The following is a 21,497-nucleotide window of genomic DNA, read 5'->3' as shown; positions in this document are numbered from 1 at the left end:
TGACCCCGACCGACCCTACAACACACACACACACACACGCACGCACGCACACACACACACACACACACACCACCACGACAGCCCTCCTATCACACACACATCGTTCTCCTCCTGGCAAGTGCAGGAGATCGGAAACGGCGGCAGAAACCGTGAGCTCATTCCCAATTAACTGTGACATTTTGATGTTTTTGGGATAAAGCCGTACAGTAGGTAGCTTTTGCGCCTGCGGCTGCCAGATTGTGTTGTTGTGTGCATGGGGAGGGAGAGAGAGAGAGAAAGAGGGAGAGAGGAGAGGGACCGGAATCTGAGTCACGCATGGCTGCTGGTAATTTAGGGAGAGAGAGAGAGAGGGAGAGAAAAAAAAAAGTCCCGCACGTCTACATGAACGAAAAAAAACCTGCAGGTTCAGTGGAGGAGGCTGCCTCCATGCTGTTTCATGACTTTGTTTCAAAAGTTCAAATGCGACCGCAGAAGGAAACCCGGGGGGGGGGGGCCCGAGGCCTGTGATGGAGGTGAATTTTTCCATGTAATCTACGACGACTACGCGCCCATCGTAGATTACACGGAAGAATTCATCTAGCGGCATGACAAGGTTCTCCACTGTCAAAGAATATTGACACACACACACACAATCCTCAATTGGTATACAGCACCATTTCTGCCAAACTGTAAGAGTGCTGATGTTTTGGGCGGGGGGGGGGGTTACATAGATCCTGCTACAGGGGGTGGAAATAGTGCAGCGCACCGACTGGTGAGATGGGGCTTTAAATCTGAAAAAGGTAATAAGACCACACAGCGGCGAAGGAAATCACCGATTCTGGTTCCCTGCAGCTCTTCGAAGATCGTTACGGCGCCTGCGCCGCTTCGCATGAAATCCCTCTCGACGTAAAGTGGACTCCATAGGGCGAAATCAATCAAATATCGGAGCCTGGAGCCTCCTGATCACTGGGCTTTCATTGGGAGAACATGCGGACGTAGCATAGCTGCTCTGGACACCGGAGAAAGAGAGGGAGGGATGGAGGGAGACGAATCTGTATCAGATCTCTGTAAATCAGGGATTCTGCGCAATGGAGCTCGTACAGATTAGCTTTCACTGCAGCTGCTGCAGCGAGAGAGAGAGAGAGAGTGTGTGTGTGTGTGTGTGCGTGTGTGTGTGTTGCTCACAATTCTGCAATGCACTTAACCCAAGAGAGCATGGTACTTTCTCACCATGCAGCAAGCGGCGCAGCAATCAGAGCAGCAGGGATTGCGGTGTGTGTGTGTGTGCGTGTGTGTGTGTGTGTGTGTGTGTGCGTGTTTGCGCGCCTGCGTCCCCACTGTGACAGATATATATCCCAGCCAAGCCCCGGGCAGGACTCGCTCTCTCGCATCGAACCCGTCCCGTCCGCAGCGGTCCGGGGCCACGAAGCGCCACAAATCAGTTTAACCTCCCCTCGGTGATCGCGGCCCCGCCGGCTCACCTCACAGCTCGTCCTCAGACATCCGGCTTCGCATCGTTCACTCGGGGCAGAATAGTTTTTTTTTTACTTTGCTTTTCTCCGCTTTCACCCGCAGAAACATTTCACAGATTTTAACGAGTGCGACGGGACTGGATGTGCTCGCAAGCTCAACAGTGAGAGTAAAGATGTTTCAGCGTGTGGGCTTCATGAAATCTGCATACAAAATAGCTCTTCTAGCAGACAGTCATAATATCCCCAAAAAAATGGCTTACAAACCTCCGGCCTCCGGGCAGAATACGGACGCGAGGCAATTTAATCCTGCTCACAAAAATATTCAAGAATGCTAATAAGGCAAAAAAAATCTCATTACAGCATTTAAGAGAAAATAACACATACAAAAAGAAGACTAACGCGTCCTTCCTACCTTCTGGCTACACAAAACACTAAAGGCCACGGCAGGTAGAAGAAACACAAAGGAGAAATGACTGTCTTTTCCAATGCGTGGCACTACCAAAGATGAGGTATATGGTTGTTTGTGAGTGGCATCATCAGCATCACTACCATCTGACATCAGACACTAATGCAGTCCCAGCCATCGCATTAAAGAGTTTAGTGTGATAACATGTGTTCAATAATTCAATATGTGGCCTGCGGACGATGTTATAGACATTGAAATGGCCCGTAGGAAAAGAAAAGTGTCTTCCCTTGTGTTAAACAATAGTTTCCACCTCAATAAGATACATATCCTCTAAGGAATTCATCTGCGTATGTGACACAAAGTTGAACGCAGAGAGATTAGTAGTATAATATATGTCAGGTTTAAGTGCGCAGACTTTGTAGCCTCACTTTGCAGCCGCCTGTCGCTCATCGGCACCGCTGGGCGTTTCTGCTGCAGCTCTCATTAACAGAATATTCCCTCAGCATCGCGAGTGAGATAAGAGACGGAGAGGGTTGGGTTTGCTGAGAGCACAGCGTTGAACTTGTCACGTTGACAAGTGCGCGTCGTTTTCCTCTCAGCGTGTATCTAAGCGAGCGGGATGTGGTCGTCAGCGACGGCCTCATTTACATTATTGCAAATTCACGCGTGGAGCGTTATATATATATATATCTATATGGGGGATTAATCACTAAAAGGCCACCTCAATAGTTGTTGACATCTCGCCCGCCCACATTGTACCTTCCTCACGCAAAGCCACTCCTCTTACCTGACATTTTAAACCTGTTCCCTCAACCCTGTGTTCCCTCAGGCCTGTGTTCCCTCAACCCTAAGTTCCTTCAACCCTGTGTTCCCTCAACCCTGTGTTCCCTCAACCCTGTGTTCCCTCAACCCTGTGTTCCCTCAACCCTGTGTTCCCTCAACCCTAAGTTCCCTCAGCCCTGTGTTCCCTCATTTATATGAAATTTCCCCCCCATCAAAATTAGGCCCTAGGTTCCATAACCCTAACTGGAACACAGCACAGAGGAAGAAGAAACATAAAATGAAGTAAAGCAAAACTGATCAACAGTTTTCGCGATGTGTGTCAGAACGTGACACGTCTGCACGACCTTCCCTGGAGGTTTTTTTAGGAGCCGATTCATTTAGTTGTTTTTGTTTTTTACATGTATGTTTTCTCATTTGGCAGATGGTTTCATCCGGAGCGACATAACCGATGATGGACGCCGCAGCTGCTGCAGTGTTCAGACACTCGGGGTTTGATCCACACAAAATATGATTCAGGCGTATCTGTATGTTTTCTGCGGCCTGTTCCTTTTCTGTCTCTTCCCTTGATAGTCTCTCTTCCCCCCTTCCCTCTCTCTCTCTCTCTCTCTCTCTCTCTCTCTCTCTCTCTCTTTCTGTCAGTGCAGTACAATGAGCGGCAGAAAAAAAGGCGAGAAAGAAAAAGAGAGAGGCCCAGCAGTGCGTGAAATGGTCTGAGCTTTTACTACGACTGGCAGCAGTTGACTGCATAGTGCACCAGCCATCGCCGTGGTTACCCGGAGCAACGCTGCACTAATAGAACGGCACGCGAAGGGGGGGGGGACCAACAAGTGAGGCCGGAGTGTTCTGCATGCGGAACAGGTGTCACTGTCCAAATTGAAACCATGCATGAACACACATACTTGTAAAAAATGTACAGCGATGAATTGAAGTAAGGTTTACATCACTTTTTTTAATCCATAAACACAATAACAGCACAAACTGAGACCAAAAACCCGGCCTGTATCAAAATCTTTGGCCCAGGGCCTTCTTGAGTCGTGCTGCCAAAACTGAGACCCAAAGTAGTATTTCACAAATATATGTGCCCGCTTTAGACGCACACACAAAGTTGTTCTCATGACACTGTAACATCTTACAATAATCCATCATTCCTCTTAATTGATCCCAAACTTAATTTTTCTTTTTTCTTCCTCCTCCCAGCATTGGCCAAATTAAACATGGCCGGTTGAACTGTTCTTCCCAGTTCGACGACCTAGTTCGAAGAGTCATAATCCAGAAGAAGATAGGTGTAGGGGTCGTCTTGTTCCCACAATGCATTGGGGGCCTTTCCACAACCATTTTGGGGGGAGTGTCCCTTTAGCGTGTGTTTGGTTTCACATCCATAACAGGCCATTAGCTTGCCAAGTTAACACCGAGGCTACAACTCTTTCCCTCTCTCTCTTCCCGTTCTCCCGCCGGCCATTGCATATCTCACTCGAAAGTGTAGGTGCAAGTTTAGAGCAAAAATAATCAAACACAACTTGAGCTCGGAGGAAACCGGAGTCCGGAGGTACCTAAACAGAGTGTCGGGTTTCAGGCCGCGGAGCTGGAGCTTACGCACATAAACAATAATGATACATCTGTTTGACTTGACCTGCCAATTTCATACTCTCACACACACACACACACACACTTGGCCGTCTTCCCGCCGCCTGTGGTGCCTCTGCGACTAGCGCGGAGGATAAATAACCCGGTGAGATTCAGTTCCAATATTGCCAGGCCCCCGCTCGCCAAAAAAATTAACATCAGCATAACAGTATTAGCTCGCTCATAGTCATCCATTAAAAGTACTTAGAGCAGACAGGCAGACGGGCCGGGGGAATACACCGGCGCTCTTATCAAAGCGCTTCCCCCCTTGTGCAGATAAGCGCCGAGGCAAAGAGTATACACCGCACGACGAGGAGATGCCACAGGTGCCGAGTCCGGCTCGCCATAGCGTCCGCCTCGTGCGGATGATCAATTGGTTTCGACCTGGTTAATTGTCTGGACGCGCCGGAGGAGAGCACCGGTGCACGGAGAGATGATGGCGCGGCGCGTGGCGAGAGCGCAGACGTTAAACGGCTGCAGTTAAAGCCACCGACGGTAAATAAGCTCCTCGGTGGCTTTGACTGCTGGGGCAGAAAAATCCCCAGATTCTGGTCCCATGAAGCTTGTCGAAGCAAGAGGCTATTAGAAGTCCTCGCGTCCTCTGATATGACACGAAGCCGTATCTTTTGGGCTTTTCACAATAAAAGCCTGGACTTGGAAAAACACATCCCCGACATGCGGTGTCAGAGGCCCGTCGGCCTTTTGAAGAACGACGCCCTCGGCGTTCGTTTTTTTTCACCCTCTTGTGTAGGACTTGTTGAGAAACATTCACCGCTCCTGTAGTTTCAAATTCAGACATCTGAGAATGAGGAAAACCGCCCACCGAGCTGGTTCAACTGCCCATACTCGTTTCAGGGGTCGAGTTCCCCGACTGAGCGGAGGGAATTGCAACCCGAGCCGCCGCTGACAAACGGGCGTGGCGCCGCGTAATGGGACGACCCTTTTCCCCCCGAGGGGCCGCGACGACAGACTACCCAAGGCCCAGGGGTGGGGGTGGGGGGCCCACATGCAGAGACTGCTTTTGTACAGGGCCCCCGAATTTGGTGCTCACACCCCCGCTCTCGACAACCACCGTGATGTTTCTGATAAAAAAAAACCTGCGGCAAAGTGGCACATTGCATCGCCGACAGGCGCGTCGGGTAGTTGCTCAGGAGCCAATTCTCCGCTGCCAAAATGAGTCCGTGGCCCCGTGTTGCTCGCACCGACAGATCGACATCAGAAAACAGGAAGGAGGAACACGTCTGTCGGCGTTAAGAAAAAAGAAAACAAAAAACGGGGGAAAATGTAGTTCCCCGCCACATCTGCTCTCTGAATCTTATTAGTCCTCTCCCACCACCTTCGCCCCCCCCCCCCCCCCCCCCCCCCCCGCCATGTCTTTCATCACTCTCCCGCTCTGCATCACTTCTCTCCCTCCACGACCGTCGGCCTCTTTCCGAGTCTCTCTTTCTTTTCTTTTTTTCTCCCCCCTTTCTCGCCGTCTCCATCCCACTGGTTGCCAAGGCGATGGTGTTCTGTGGAGGCAGCTGGTTAGGGCTCATTTGTCAAGCTGCTGACCTGCCCTCCCTTCTCTTCCCTCCTCTTTCTCCTGCTCCCTCTCTCTCTCTCTCTCTCCCTCTCTCCATTCCCTCTTCTTTTTTTTCAGTTATTCAGTGCAGTAGAAAGAGACCGATAGGCTAATTTACGCCCTCGTATATCCTGAATAGTCGTGCGGTCAAGATGAAAAAAAAAGGGGTCCGCTTCTCTCATTATGTTTATGGAATTGTGAAATGAAGGCTGAATTTATGGGCCGGCACCGATTAAGCGCTGTAAACAGGGAATAAACAAAACTACTTATTCCGGGATCGCATAATGATCCTGATGAGAGATTTGGGGAACACTGATTGCCGCTCGCCGCTCACAGAAATTCTGCAACAGTCGGGCCGACAGCCGAAAGCTGACTTGTGGAAGGGCGGGTGAGAAAATGCCAAGACATTAAGTTAAGTCGTCTCACAAGCTCCGACGTGTTCACTTTCTCTTCGGCCTTCAAACGACTTTAGCAGCTATTCCTCTCATCCACTAAATCTGCTGGTCTCTTTTTTAAAACTCATCTAATTAAAAAGGGACGTCCGCCAAAAAAAAAGTTTGCGATGGTCAGTGTGACCAGAAGAAGCAAAGAACATCTAAGCGCGTCGTCGAACAGGTTCTAGATCAATTTATTGTTCATAAACAGAATTATATCTGATTTGTTTTTCTGTCAGCTCGACTATTCAAGTAATCAGCGTGTTGTTTCACCAGCGCAAGCACAGTCACAGTCAAATACACGCACGCGCACACACACACACACACACACACACAGCGATAGGTGTGCGGCTCCTGCCAAGAGAGCTGTTATTACCATGTACTCTGTAACACAAGAACACAAACACCTCAAAAGACACGGCCTTCCTGTGTGTGTGTGTGTGTGTGTGTGTGTGTGTGTGTGTGTGTGTGTGTGTGAGAGATATTTTTGTTTGCTTTGTCAACACGAAGACATATCCCACACACACACGCACCTACATACACCTCCATTATAACACGGGGAAAAAAACTTTTTACTGATACCACTGTCACAAAAGGGCTGTGTCTGTGTTTGTGTGTGTGTGTGTGTGTGTGTGTGTGTGTGTGTGCGCACGTGACCTACAAAACCCCATCAGGCCTCATTAGCAACCTAATGCCTCACCGATAGGAGAATGTGTGTGTGTGTGTGTGTGTGTGTGTGTTAAGTTCCGCTGCGTATTGGAGCGAGTGCACACAGATTTATTTTCTGCACAAATTCATTACTAAAAAAAATAAGTCAATTTGACTGCGGTCTCCAGACTAATTAATTGTGGGATATTTTGGTTATCCATTATTGAACATGGAGATAAGAAGTGTTTGTTTTTTTCATGACCCAATGCATTCAAGCCAACCGAGGGCAATACTGCGGATCTCAATCAATTAAAGTCTGATTAAAATAAACCTTGAACATAAGCAAAATGCCAACGAATCATCCTCTGACTGTATTCTTAAAAAAAGCACACATATGAAAAAATATGTATGATTGTACAACATATGCACATCCCACATTCTTATGAGCAATGCATCTCGAAAAGCCAATCTGTGCTGGTTATTGGAGTGTGACATCCCAGTCTGCTCAATATATACGTGTGTGTGTGTGTGTGTGTGTGTGTGTGTGTGTGTGTGTGTGTGTGTGTGTGTGTGTGTGTGTGTGTGTAGGAGGGAGCCCAATTTTATTTTATTTCATTCTCAACTGCACCATGTTTCTCCACTGCCTGCCTGTTTATTGAATTTACATAATTGGCTCTGAGTGTGTGTGTGTGTGTGTGTGTGTGTGTGTGTGTGTGTGTGTGTATGTGTGTGTGTGTCTGCATTTACAACCTCACAGTGTCAAAAGGTCACAGAGTTCAGCAACAAACCAAGTTATATTCAAACCAGCGCGTGTGTGTGTGTGTGTGTGTGTGTGTGTGTGTGTGTGTGTGCGCGTGTGTGTGTGTTCTGCTCCTGTGTGCGGGATGCGCTGGTACCTGTGTTAGAATGCATGTGTGTCTACCTTTGCGCCACCTCAGTTTTCTCTCGCTCGTTTTAATGGATTTGTATGCATCTTGTTGCCACGGAAACGCTAACACGGCGTACAGCAGTTTGCGGATTGATTATCCGTCTTTCCAAACTGATACATATTCAACCCAACTCTGGTCTTCTCCGTCTAAAAATACAGTTTCAATGAAACAGTTATGGAGATTAAAAAGTTGAATTGCTGACCTAATTTCTTTTAAGTGGTCTGGTAATTCCGTCAGGACCAGGCACAATAAAAATAGAGCCACTTAGTGTGATGGAAGGTGCTCCGGATAAATCTGCTCGTCCTGCGATGCGATGGTGGTAGACGTGGCTTTGACTGTGGTAGTTAAAGCTCAATCATAAACAATGACGTCCAGCCCTGAGCCACTTGGTCAGTTCTTCAGCCGTCAAACTTGAATGTTGAACACAGAGACTGTGAATCCAGCGCCAGTTGGGACGATGATGACGCCATTCCACCTGTTTCCCAGTGCAATTTTCAACTCTCAAACTAAACCTTCAGAGCCGGCCTCCAATTCTCACCTCACTCGTTGAGCTCTGGGACTGCCTGACAAATGTTTGCTTTCGGAGGGAGACTTTTTTTCTCTCCAAGACACACGCAGGACAAACATGCCACTTGCGCTCATTGGACGGAGTCAATCTGCTTTTTAGAGCCAGCTGAAACCCCACCGTGACGTCACCCGTTGGTTTGTGAGCTGACGTTTTTTAAAGCCTCAAGTATTTAAGGCATTTTGACCAGCGCCATCTTGGTTTTCTGAAACCAGAAGTAGCCCCATTTGGAGGAACCGGGGGGGGGGATGGGGCCTGACTGAGAACCAGTCAGAACCATGGGGGGGGTATCTGGATTTAGTTGGCTTGGCTTCGGATTTAGTTCTAGTTGGCGGCGTCCATCTTGTCTCCACCTTGCGTACTATTTGGTTTGGCCAAACCAGTATATATGTTCCCCCATATGTCAGTTTGTTCAGTGAACACCTTATTAAAACTAGTCGGTGTCTTTAGTGTAGTTGCGGTTTGTTAAAATAGGCTTATAATGGGATTAAAAGCAGGGACGGTGAGTTGAAAACTTTGTCTAATGTCTAAAACTTTCCCTCCCACCACCGTCCTCCACCCATCATCACCTCCATTCACACTTGTTTAGCTCCATTACTATGCCCACCCTCCCTCCCTCCCTCCCTCCCTCCCTCCCTCTCTCTCTATCAGAGAAACAGAATCAGGGTAGAGTTAGCCTGGAGGAAAATCTATTTAGATCATCTACTTTTTAATATCCTTTATTCTGCAGCAAAAAAAACCTCCTCATCGTTTCCCCGGAGGAACATATCAGGGCCCCAGCAGCTCCTTCTTTTATCACATGAACTGAAATGTTTCTATGGCGATACATAGTTTCTATATATATATATATATATATATTAAAAAAAACACTAGTCTATCGTGGGACGAGTGCTGCACATAGGCTATGGATGCTTTGACATGTGAATATATGTGTTCTTTAAAGTCATATGTACGTTGGTGGCAACAACACAAACAAGTTCATAGGCTTTTTTTTCAACAGCGGCTATTTTCAGCTCACTTCACATTAACGGTGTGAAACTTCACCTGGAGGACAAAAGCGCAGCACGGCATCTTTCCCTCTCGCGCCTTTCTACGCAAGCCTTTATTGAAGTCAGGAGGCAAATATGGATTAAATGATTAAAAAGATAACCCATTCAAATGTAATGTCTCCGAAATCTAACTCAGGGCCATAAATACATGTCTAAAATCCGGAAGAGGTCAGAAAAACGTCAGCAGCAGTTATAATGCATAAAAAAACACTTGAAGTTAGATGAACAATTAGGTTCCTCATACTACAAGTGATGCTGGAGTGTGACTTGTCATAGTTTTGCCTGTTCCATCCCATCAACTGCAAGCCAAGCTTTAATAAATTAAAAAATAATGAATTTTCACCTTTACCTTTTCACTTCAGCGCACGCATGTGCAGACGGGCCTGTAACCAGGGCAGCCCGAAGGACGCTCCATCATTTGATTCGGACAAAGTGTTGTTAAAACCCACTTAGCCCTGGCTGTACGAGCTACAAGCTATGGAAACTATGCAGTCCGCCGCCGACATCTGCTTCAAATCTGACCAAAAACAGCAGCGAGAGAGACGCCGAGTGCAGCTGCCCGAGACGGCCTCTCTTTCCCGTCCCTACATCGTGACGGTGCACTTTGCTTTTTCAGGTCATTGCAACTCCCCCCCCCCGGTCTTCCATCTGTGTAAAAAAGCACTGTCAGCAAACTGACAAGTGATGCCTTCCAGGCGGGGAGCTCCGCCCCCCCCCCCCCACCCCCCCCCCCCCCCCCCCCCCCCTCTCCGTCCCCCGCTGCCTGTCTGAGCATGTCCACAAAACCCAAATCAAACCATGAGACGGGCTCACGGCAAACAGTAATTTGCGGTGACATCGTGAACACGCCCACCGCCGCCGTGCGCGGACCAGGAAGGAGCCCACCTCATTGTGTGCTTTACAGCAAAACAATCACCAGTGCTCGCACACACACACACACACACACACATACACACACACACACACACTCAGTGCTCCACCTCGCCAGGTGTTAAGTGGAAAACAGTAATTTCACCTTTTGTTGTGGGAACGTTGCTGCAGAGTGTGTGTGTGTGTGTGTGTGTGTGCGTGTGTGTCCACTTTTACATACTGTGTGTGCATTTACATGCGTTCAAACCCACACGGACAAATGCAGACGTTTCACTGATGGCGGGCGACGGAAAAAAAGCACCACACAAAATTCTAATCAACTGTAGTCACAAGGGCAAAGCCACATGTCGTCCACGGTTAAATCACAGGGAATGTATCACCACCGATACTGAAAATGACTAGGAAATACAAAATTAAAACACTGGCGACACTGATGTCATGAACCTGGAGATTTGCAGTAATGGATCCATTTGGAAATTCAATTATAACGGCGCCCGTGCGCGACGTGATGACACCGTGAGGTCGACTAACAGATATGATAATAAAAGGATATCAAGGCATTTCACATGATGCCATTACTCAGAATCACTTCTGACACGCACTGTCAATATCGAGGTCAATATCGAGGTAAATCTTTTATTGGTGTATTCACACCAATAAAAGATTTAAAGAACAAAAGAGGACTCTGAAACAAAGCGGCTTGGTTTCCAGCCAGAGAGCGGTCAGCATTGTACAAACAGGTGGCTCTCGGCGCCCGAGTTAATTCTCCACATTGCGAGTCGGGACGGAGGGAGTAGTATGATGAAGTCCGTCCGTCAGGCTGAGAGGAGCCTTTCACAGCCGGGACGCTTAGATAGAGTCTCCAGTCCGTTTTCCCGCTGGACAGACAACAACAGCCGGCTGCGCAAGTGGTGGCTCTGGGATGTTTCTCAGGCAGCGTGAAGCCACCTAAAAGGGCAACTGGGATTCCTTATTAAAAAGCCTTTTGTGAAGCCAAATTAAGTTTGACTAGATAAATGCTCCTTCATAGCTTTCGCTGCCCTGCCCCTCTTTTGTTTAAGTTTCCAGCAACCAGCGCCCGCGGCGTTGGGACGGTCCCAACGAGATCTCTGGCCGACAATCCATCTGCTTAACATTCAGACCGCGCAAACATCCAACGAATAGCCCCCCCGTTTCCCGACTTCCTGGCGACTCACGAGGACAAACCCCTTGCGCTGACTGTGCGGTGCGGCATGGAGTGAACCGGGGGACCTCGCAGACGAGACTACGACCGCAGCACAACAGAATCAAAAAGCAAAGAGGAACGGACAGACTGATGGAGATCACAAAGAAATGAATGAAGTCAAAGTGGAAAATAGAGACAAGTATAAAAAACAGAGGGGGTGGGAGGGTTGTTGTTTTTGTCAGGTCCCCGATGAGCGGCCCGCTCAATGTGACCACCACATCTCACTCACACCCTCACTTCCTCAAAACATCAGCAGAAGCATTTGCGACATTGCACTCGTGAAGAGAAAATAGGCACAACGACCGGAGTCACTCACAAGATCTCGTCGTTCTGGAACTCCAGGACGCCGTGCGAGTCCTCGAAGTCCTCGCCGCTGCCGCGCGCCGTTCCCTCCACCGTCTTGTAGGGCAGCGTGACCACGCCGCGGGCCCCCGACGTCCTCAGCACCTTCACCTCCATGCAGCCGACGCTCTCGCTCACGTGGCACACGGGCTCCTCGAACGTGAAGATGCCGGCGTGGTCGTCGTCGAAGATGGTCACGGTGGCCGTGGACGGCAGGCCGAGGCAGGCCACCGAGTCCACGTGGTTGGCCGCCTCGCCGTCCTCGGGCTCCTCGCCCTCCGATGTCAACACCTTGACATTGGACAGGTGGATCAGGAAGTTCTCGTCCTCCTCGAAGATGTCGTCGTCGATGATGCCCACGCGGATCTCTTTCAGCGCCTCGCCGGACTTGAACACCACCATGCCCTCCGTGAACTCGTAGTCCGAGCCGGCGTTGGCCGTTCCGTCCTCCGTCCGGTAGTCCACAGAAATGGTCTTGCCCAGGTCGCCGCCGCGCCGCACCACGTTCACCGCCACGGTGCCGCAGTTCTCCAGGCACTGGTAGGAGCCGGGGTCGAAGAAGATCTTGGAGATGGGGTCGTTGTCGCCGGCGTCGGAGCGGACCTCGTGCATGCTGACGGCCTTCCGCGCCTGATCGGCCGCGTGCTTCTTCAGGATGTTGCCGGCGCCCGTCATCAGCCGAGTGGCCTGGCAGCGGTAGAAAGCGCGACTCTTCTGCTGCTGGCTCAGCACTTGGTAGTTGGCGAGCTCAATGAGTTGTTCCACCTGGTGAGAGAGAACACAGAGGCACACGGGCGCAGTATGAGGACGTATTCTCCAGCGTGATTGGCCGCTGCGGTGCTGCTTCCGCTACGGTGAGGGGGGAAATGATTGCTGCACTGTTTTAACACTGGGTTTGACTCCAGTACGTACGGATTCATCTAGGTTGTGATGTTGTGAGTCATGCTGTTATGAAATGTCAAGCGCAGAGAATCTCTCTATCTGCGCTTCGGTTCCGATGAAGAATATGCATGGGATTATCCGGGGCTTTGTGAGATCTTACACGACAACAGTACACGACGTGCAACATGGTAATTTCATTTTACACAGCATCACCCGTCTCAAGCGTGAGGATCCACATTCAAGGCCACGTGACAGAAAGCAATCGGATTCCATCGTCTTTCAATTTTCCCCTTTTGCCTAATCCCACATAGCCACATTTCTTTTGTTGGAGCTCTTCAAACCTTTTGGACTAAAGTTGGTGATGCTCAAAATCCTAAACCTTTGCAATAGCTTATCTCCCCGAAAGGAATCCACAAGCTGGAGGGGTAAGATGGAATAACGGTCTGGTAGCATTTCAAATTGGACACTTTGCCGCTGCTCACAAAAATCTGGTCAGTCAGCAAAATGGTGGCGCCAATATCAATTTCCAGGTCTCAAATTAAGGAGGGGATTAGGGATCCGGCGCTCCTCCCTGCGATAGACGTAGATCGACTGAACCCGAGTACGAGGATACAATAAAGATCCAGGCCTGTATTTGACAACATCAGCCTCATTGTTAATCCATACAGAGGCGAGGGCAAAAGCGTAAATATATATATATTAGAAGGCTCTCTCATGCCCGAGTAGAACCAAGCTCATCCCTCATCCCTCACATTGCCATTCCCATATTTTTTCACACAAAGAGGAAGAAATAGAGTGGTGGCAAAACAGATTTAAAAGAAACATTCAAGCAGTTTCCTAGGTCCCTGGCTGTACAACTTTAGTCCATTTCTTCCCATATCTTCATGATATAAATTGAGGTCTGAAACTTGAACCTCTTACTTTGAGGCACTTTCATCTGCCAAGTCAAGTTAAAGTTTTCCAAACTTTATAATCCACGCAGTGCCGTGCGTGCCAGAGGACACCGACTATATGTTCCGTCAAAAGCTCGTCCACCGCGTCAATCTGCTTGAGTGCACCAATGTAATCTCTTCTTCGTAATACGCACTGTCGCTTAAGACTCGAGACTCTGTGGTAACAACGCAAAAAGTCCACAGCGGTGACAAATTCCTCGCGCTGCCGTTATGAGAACTGGATATAATCTGTGTTTATGTTTTATTGCCGCTCCGCTTTCCGTCGCAAATTTTCTTTCTTTTTTTATTTAGATGCACCATTATCGAATTAATGCGAGCGGTCGTGATGGGACCTGGGCCTGCATTCATCACCATAATCACTGTGACAAAGGAGGCGGACAGAAAGTGAGCCATCTGTTGCTGATCATTCTGTCATTTCATTCGCCCCGCACGAGACGGCCACACTGAGAAAAACAACTCCAACAGGAGCAGCGGAGGACGGCAGTGACAATTCATTTTTGCTTCCCACCTCCTTGTCCGGGTGTTTCTGCTTGAGTTCCTTCAGGATCTTGGCCATGTCCCTGCGGGTCTCCTCCTCGTCCAGATCCTTCTCGTCCAGATCCAAACCCAGCGGACCGTCCAGGAAGTCGACGCCGTGGGAGTTGAGCATCTTCCCGTCCATCTCAATGTCCACCTTTGGAAGGGAGGGAGAATGGGAGCGGAATCAGTACCATACATTGTCTCAAAAGCGCTCTTCTGGTTCCAGCGTGGAGATTTTGAACTGAGAATCGGGTTTGTGCCAACGAGTCTACAACATCCATCAACATCCATATATACATGCAGTATATATACAGATATATTTGATATATGATATTGTAAAGTTGGGGCAGGGCTTTATATGCATTATGCTTCTGCCTGCTCCTTCGCAAACGCATCCCTTGTTTTGCTCTTTGATGGAATCTGAGTGATTTATCTCTTTGTGTTTCATCTTGGTATTTTTATCTGATTCTTTGGGTTTTGTTGTTGTTGATGGTTCGAGATAAATAAAAAATGTTGTCGCAGCATCCACGACCACCAACGTTTTCAAAGTTGTGATCTCTTTCAAACAATTGTATTGTGAATATGAATGTTTATTCCGGGAGGATTCCGCTCACTTTAGGTCAAGTGCTAAGATATTTTTAGCCAATTTCCCCAACAACCCGTGTTAATTTTTAGATGTGCATGAGACTATGAGTTGATGGCAGCATCAGCCTTTATTAAGCGTATTAACAGACGCCGCCTGTTTCTGAGAATCACATTAATTTGCAGCTCTCAAAAATAAACAGGTGTCTCTCTTTTTACTGATGGAATATGATTAGCCCTTTTTAAGCAGGATGGCAATTTAAAATCTCCTACACCATTAGGGCCCTTCCCCCCCTGGGACACTGCTGAGTTTGATTCAGCCCTTCAAACACTGTCCATGAACTAATGGACCAGTGATTCTTAATAATCGAATCTAAAACAATGTGAGGAATAAAAACCAAGTTAGAGGAAGAAGGACCGACAGTAACAGCTTCTAAATTAACTGAGTGGTGAATGAGCATACCCGACACTCCAATGGTGACATTTTAATTAGATGTGTACAATGCGTTGCATAGGACAAAGCATCAGATAGTAATCCAGACGGGAAATCAAAAGTGACACTGCACAAATAACTTATTTGCATTTGTTTTTTTGCAGCAGAATGCTGCTTAGCATTAGTTTACTGTAGCTTGGCAGAATTCCATTCGGTAATGCGGATCCATTACTCATCTCTAACTTCCACCTCCGTAGAGTGCCTTATCTGCTTTTTTTCTCCAGCCCCATGCTTGGACGAGGACGGCTTAATTAATTTTTACTGGTTGGCTTTTATCCAACTTTATGCCTTTGGACAAGAGAGTTACAAGGATGACTGTTAGGATCAGTTTTATTTTAATAAAAGACTCCATTGAAGTAATATTAGCTTTCAAAAAAGAATTTAGATGAGACGAGCTCCTGAAATATGTCAAAAAACCATCTGTACCGTCATGATCATCGTTTGAATAATCATCTTAGTGGAGTGATTTCTTGTAGGGTTGATAAAGATGTTAGCTTCAGCATGAATTGAGATACAAGAGTATGAGAGATGATATTAGCACAAGCAGTAGTATAAGTTGTTGCTTTGATAACTACATTTGTTGATGGTGGTTGAAGTAGCACTTAAAGAGGTAATGGTAGAAGTAAATGATTTTGACAGGTATGAAACCCGTGAGGTGTGTATGATTTCAGTTGTTCTTTTGTACTTTAATTTGGAGGATTGTTAAAGAAGAATTCTGGTTTAAAGCCACTTAAAACTTTAACTTGCCAAACAGAAATGATGGCCAACACTATGAAAACAAGAATCCGATTATAAAGAACCAGAATTAGGCTTTAGTAAAGATACCAACAGTCTCAGAATCCGGTCTTTGTACTGGCTAATAATCATGTCTCTGTCTCAGCAGCTGAGGAAAGCCTTGATATGGTGGTAATGGAGGTAATACTCGTATCTATACTCATAGTGTGACCGTAGTAATAGTAGTAGTAGTAGCAGCATTTGTGGTAATGTTGAGTATACCTTGGAAGGAAGTGGTCGATCGCCCTCGGTCTCGATGATCATTCCACGTTGCTTGCCTGTGCGGTAGCGCTTGTACACATACTTGTAGAAAAGCAGCCGGCGGTCGGCCACCCAGGCGAAGAGCACGCAGATGGGGAAGAAGAAGAACGTGAGCAGCCCCTCCCACACCTGCACGACGCCCGGCGAGATCACGGAGAGGATCAGGTACAGCCAGATGTAGGCGAAGATACTCCAGGTGGCCGTGACGAAGAAGACGCGGAGGTGCTTGACCTTCCTCGTCTCGCCGTCCGGCACAACGTACACACAGAGCCCGATGATGACGAACATGTTGAACGCCGCGGAGCCCACGATGGTGGAGGGGCCCAGCGTGCCCGCCTGGAACCCGTGACCCATGACCTCTATGACGGAGAGCAGGATCTCAGGCGCCGAGGAGCCCAGGGCCATGAGGGTGAGATTGGAGACGGTCTCGTTCCAGATTCGAACGGTCGTGGTGGTGGTTTCCCCGTTGGGTTTCTTGATGGTGATCTCCTTCTCCTGCGACGTGATGACTTCTATCGATGCCATGAAACGGTCGGCAATTATCGACACGCCCAAGAACATGTAGACCAGAGCCACAAAGTACACCGTCGCCCGGGCAACCTTGTCACCGAATGACGGGTTCTGGGGCTCCCAAATGGGGAGGAGCACCCCCCTTGCGCACGCCTCCGGCTTGGAGCATTCAGTTTTATTGGTGGACACGGCGGAAACTGAGCTGCCCAAGTTGGGCTCAGGCAGGGCACCGGCCAACGAGGGATGGAGCTCGAGGAGGAGGATCACGCCGACGACTGCTAGCCTCAGGGTGGGGGACAGGAGAGAGGAGCGATCCCAGCGGCCCATGGTTGACGTCCGGACCAGCGCTGTGAGGCGACGGCTAATGAGAATCTTCAACCTTCGGCGAGAAGAGAAGAGGAAAGAATTCACGTTAGACCATCATAGACCAGGAGAACATTGTTCAACAGTAGTGACGTGTTCCGACGAAGGGGCATGTTTAGGTTTGATTCTGTCCTTTGAATTCACTGTAACTATTATTTCAAGATTTGGAATGACAAGCACATTTGTTTTCTTTCTAATATATCTAAGTTAATTGATTCATCGATAAGTAATCGACTACTAAATTAATCGGCAACCTTTTTGATAATCGATTATTTAGTAGTTTTATGACAAAAAAAGTCAAAATTCTCTGATTTCAGCTTCTTAAATGTGAATATTTTCTGGTTTCCTTGCTCCTCTGTGAAAGTAAACTGAATATCTTTGGTGTGTGGACAAAAACAAAACATCATCTTGGGGTTTGGAGAAACACGATCGAAATTTGTCACTATTTTTATTAAAATTTTATGGACCAAACAACTAATCGATTAATCTGGAAAAATAATCGACAGCACTCGACTTTTAACAAAAACCACCCAGTTCGCTTGGACGCATGAACAACATAAAAATCCTCAACATCACAAAAACACATGTTGCCGGTAAGGTGACACTTGGCTTTTAAGGTCTGCGAGTTCAAACCACCGCACCAAAGATTTACTCCAGGTCCTAGAATCAGCATTGCTGTTTTTAAAAGAAATAGCTCCTGAAATCTCCCCTGCCACGTTACTGTAGCAATAACAATATCCTGCAGTGACCCGACCAGGAGTGGCTTTCTCTGATAACAGTCTGGTCGACTTCTGTCAACAGCACTGGCCTGTAAATTAGGTTACCGCTTAGGAGCCAGGTTGGCCATTGTTTTGAAGCCAATTGTGTATTTTATAATGTATTTCTGAAGCTGAATGGCAGGATTGGGAAAAGCTGTTTGGACAAATTAGGAAAATGCATTAGTGCTTACCCATTCAATGGCCTAACCTAATTTATTTCAGATTTGTTGTAAGTGTCGTTTTTTGGTGTCTTGACCCTGTAACGGGATTATGTGACTGACCCGGGGACAAACAAAGATTTGTTTTCACCGCTGTTGCTTAGTAGTTGCTACATGACAGCATGGCGTTGCTGCTTTGTTTTTACAAAGTTCTCGGTGTTGCTTAGGGGGTTGCTACATCATATCTTCTACCTCCTGGCGGCCCCATTGTATTTTTTGTACTTGTGTCAACCAACCGGTTCCTTAGTTTGAGATTTCAAACGTTTGCCTTCTTGCACTTGGCAGTTGTCATCCAGGTCTATATCTGTAGGTCCAGACATCGATCTACGTTCTCTTCTTCCAAATTGTTGCAATCACAACTTGATTGTGCGTTACAATTTTTGCTACTGTTTGAAAAAAAAAACTAAACATAATGCAGTCACGAATAAAAGTGATTGAACAGCATTCAAGTGCAAACCACAAAATCCCAATGGTGAGATTTTTCATTCAGTTTCCACGTATTCGCTTCCGTGCTGCAGACAAAACGGGGGCAAAATTGAACGTACAAAAAACTACAATTTGCTAAGGAGCATTTTCATTGACGTACAAAAGTGCTCCAGTGGGGGCGCTGTTCGGCGTAGTCCCCGCGCACAGCAAGCTATTTGCACATTCTAGGGTCCTTCGAGTTCCAATAATCCATCTGTATCGTAAAATGTGTATGATATGATGCACAGTACTCACATTGTTATGTAAAAGAAACAACCTCCATGTGTATTAATCATAATGGTGAACTTTTAAAGCTGTTTTCTTAACCCCACCCAAACAAAGTGCCAAAACTGATATTAGGGAATTAAGAATCTCCAATACCGATATGAGCCGATATAGAACTTAATTTCAAATTGTCAATGATTCCTAATATGTCGTTATCAAATATATATCATGTCATAAATATCATTTATCAAAGCATATAAACAAAATCCATAGGATACAGGTTTGCCCGGCGATTCAGCGTGTACTGACCGGGTGACCCGCTGAGAACCAGAGGCTGCGTTGTGGTTCATGTGGGATCAATGGCAATGCAATACTGTTCTTTCAAAGTTATCAGCGGGAAATTAAAATCTGTTTCTAAAAAATATGCACGGGCGGTCACAATGTGGAAAACTGTGGGCGCAGTTTAAACGGGAGAAAAGGGAAGCGGATTAGCGGGGGGAAAAGTATGCGAGGGATTCAGTGTTATTGTACATTTTATTTTTTAGAGAGTTTTAGAGGATAAAAAGAAAATGCAAATATCCCTTTTTTAGTGCTGCCGCAGAAAGACGCAGCATCCAGACACACTTTGCAGGCGCATGCCCGTGTGTTCTCTGTGGGGCCGATAAGCCCGACGGCGATGGGAGAGAATCGAGTCGGCGTTTTGAAACTCAAAGTGGTTCAGCATATTGGAAATCAGCCATTTGTTAATCACATCAGAAGAAATCGGATTGATATTCTCCATAAGTGGGGAATGAAGGTGGGCCAATATCTCTATATGTGTATATATTGGCAGGTTGAAGGAATCTAGGGAATATTTCCATATAGATATGATTTCTTTATATTTTTACTCACAAACATCAGTATTTACGTTTTAACCTAAAAAAATGACCACATTGTGACAAATGGTCCTGAGGGTGAGAACGGCGAACCAATCAATGGCTGTTGTGACATTTTAATCATAATGACAAATGTCAACCCTCCTGGTGGCATCGCTGGAAGAGTCACGGGATCACCAAGGTCGCTGACGTCGACCTCGTGGTGGCGCTGGAGGCAAAGTCAGAGAGGTGTCGCAGACACAGATATTTCAATATTTCAATCTCGACCAAAGTGGCGCATCGACCGACCAACACGCACTCTTATCGCCGCGCAATTTGCATCCTCAGGAATACAGTTTTCATTGTGACATTGTTTTTGTTTTCAAAACCAAACAACCAATTTAACTCACACGCATCCGGAGAGATTTGCTGACACGGTTTTGCGAATTAATAAGACTTCCAAGGATCCGAGCTGGAGTGAGCTGGCACATCATCAGAGTAGTTTTCTTGTTTTTGTTAATATCCATGTCTCTGTCTGTCTTTGCAATTATCTTCTCATCTGTTTCTTAAACAGAACCCACAGCGGGCGTCTCACTACAACACACATAATAATAATGATATATTTGATTTATGAAGCGCTTTCCATGTACCCAAAGCGTGATGTTTGTCCTCCTCTTGCTCGCCCTCACATCTCTTCCCCGGGGTCTGTTAGGGGAACCTGCTTTTCTTCCACACTCCCTCGTGTTTCATGTTTGTCCCTGGTTTGTGTCTTTGTGTCTTCTGCGTGTCCTTGCGTCTCTGCTGCACTTGCACCCTGCGCATCTGTTCCTCATCAGCTCCACGACAAATGATTTGGTTCATTTCAGAATTTGTCACCGTGTTCCCCAGGGCCAATCTGGTTTTTGCCTGTCCGGTGTCCTGCCTCCTCACCCACTTCACCGGTTCGCCTGCAATATATGGGCCCTAGCTCTAACGGTGCGTTTCGCATGCTCCGCGGAAGATCTCGTATCCCGAGGTGTGAAGTCGTTGTTCCGACTTCGGTGTGTTCATGTGCCTTTGGAGTTGGAATGTGGGAAATTAAAAACATGGATGCTGTGAACAAAATGTGTTACATTCATGTGCTTGGAGCCTTTAAACAACACCTTGACACCTCTTTCCCATATTTGCATAAAAACGAAGCGTGAAGAAAAGGGATCAGGTGTGACTGAATTCAATTATACGTGATTTAAAATGTATGCGCGTGCATAAAGGTGGACGTGCAGTTTGCAAGTGACAAAACTGTGACCTGTGCCGAGTTCACATGAAAAGTTACTTTTATATAACTGATTGCAACATTCATGGCGATTGGTTTGATGTGTATGACATCACTAACACATTTTGCAGACTTTCCGAGTCCTTTTTCCGACGCCGAGGTGGCGTTCGTGTGGACCTTCCAAGTCGGGAAACTCTTTTTTCCGATTATCCCGACGCCACGTGAATGCACTTCGGTACTCAAGTTTGCTGGTTGTCAGCCGTCATTCCTGGTGCGTTGCCTGTCCCGCTCTGTCCCCCTTCCCTGCTCATTATAGACGAGGCTGTAAATATCCGAACTCTCACTATACTATTAAAACTACATGAACGACACAAAATAAATACATTTCCACCGGGGGGGGGGCCTAATCAATGTCTGCCTGTGTATTCACGATGTTACACCACGCATTTGCGTAACAGCTACGAGCCGCGTGAATCAGATACGTGACGCTCAATCGCTG

The 21,497-nt window shown here is 47.2% G+C and overlaps 1 protein-coding gene across 2 annotated transcripts in view; it reads right to left on the bottom strand.

Annotated features, from left to right (window-relative positions):
- The window catches only part of slc8a1b (solute carrier family 8 member 1b), a 108,715-nt gene that overhangs the window by 79,752 nt on the left and 7,466 nt on the right, over nucleotides 1–21,497 (bottom strand). For both annotated transcript variants that reach the window (XM_035605956.2, XM_035605955.2), the window contains exons 2-4: nucleotides 16,315–17,242; nucleotides 14,233–14,397; nucleotides 11,864–12,654 (exon numbers count right to left, since the gene is read on the bottom strand). In XM_035605956.2, coding sequence (XP_035461849.1) covers nucleotides 11,864–12,654; nucleotides 14,233–14,397; nucleotides 16,315–17,190 — 1,832 coding nt within the window. In that variant the 5' untranslated portion in view covers nucleotides 17,191–17,242. The remainder of the gene's footprint in view (nucleotides 1–11,863; nucleotides 12,655–14,232; nucleotides 14,398–16,314; nucleotides 17,243–21,497) is intronic.

This window comes from Scophthalmus maximus, chromosome 10, assembly GCF_022379125.1.
Source record: "Scophthalmus maximus strain ysfricsl-2021 chromosome 10, ASM2237912v1, whole genome shotgun sequence".
Classification (NCBI taxonomy): domain Eukaryota; kingdom Metazoa; phylum Chordata; class Actinopteri; order Pleuronectiformes; family Scophthalmidae; genus Scophthalmus; species Scophthalmus maximus.
The sequence above is the reverse complement of the archived record's forward strand: the minus strand, read 5'-3'. Positions and strand labels throughout refer to the sequence as shown.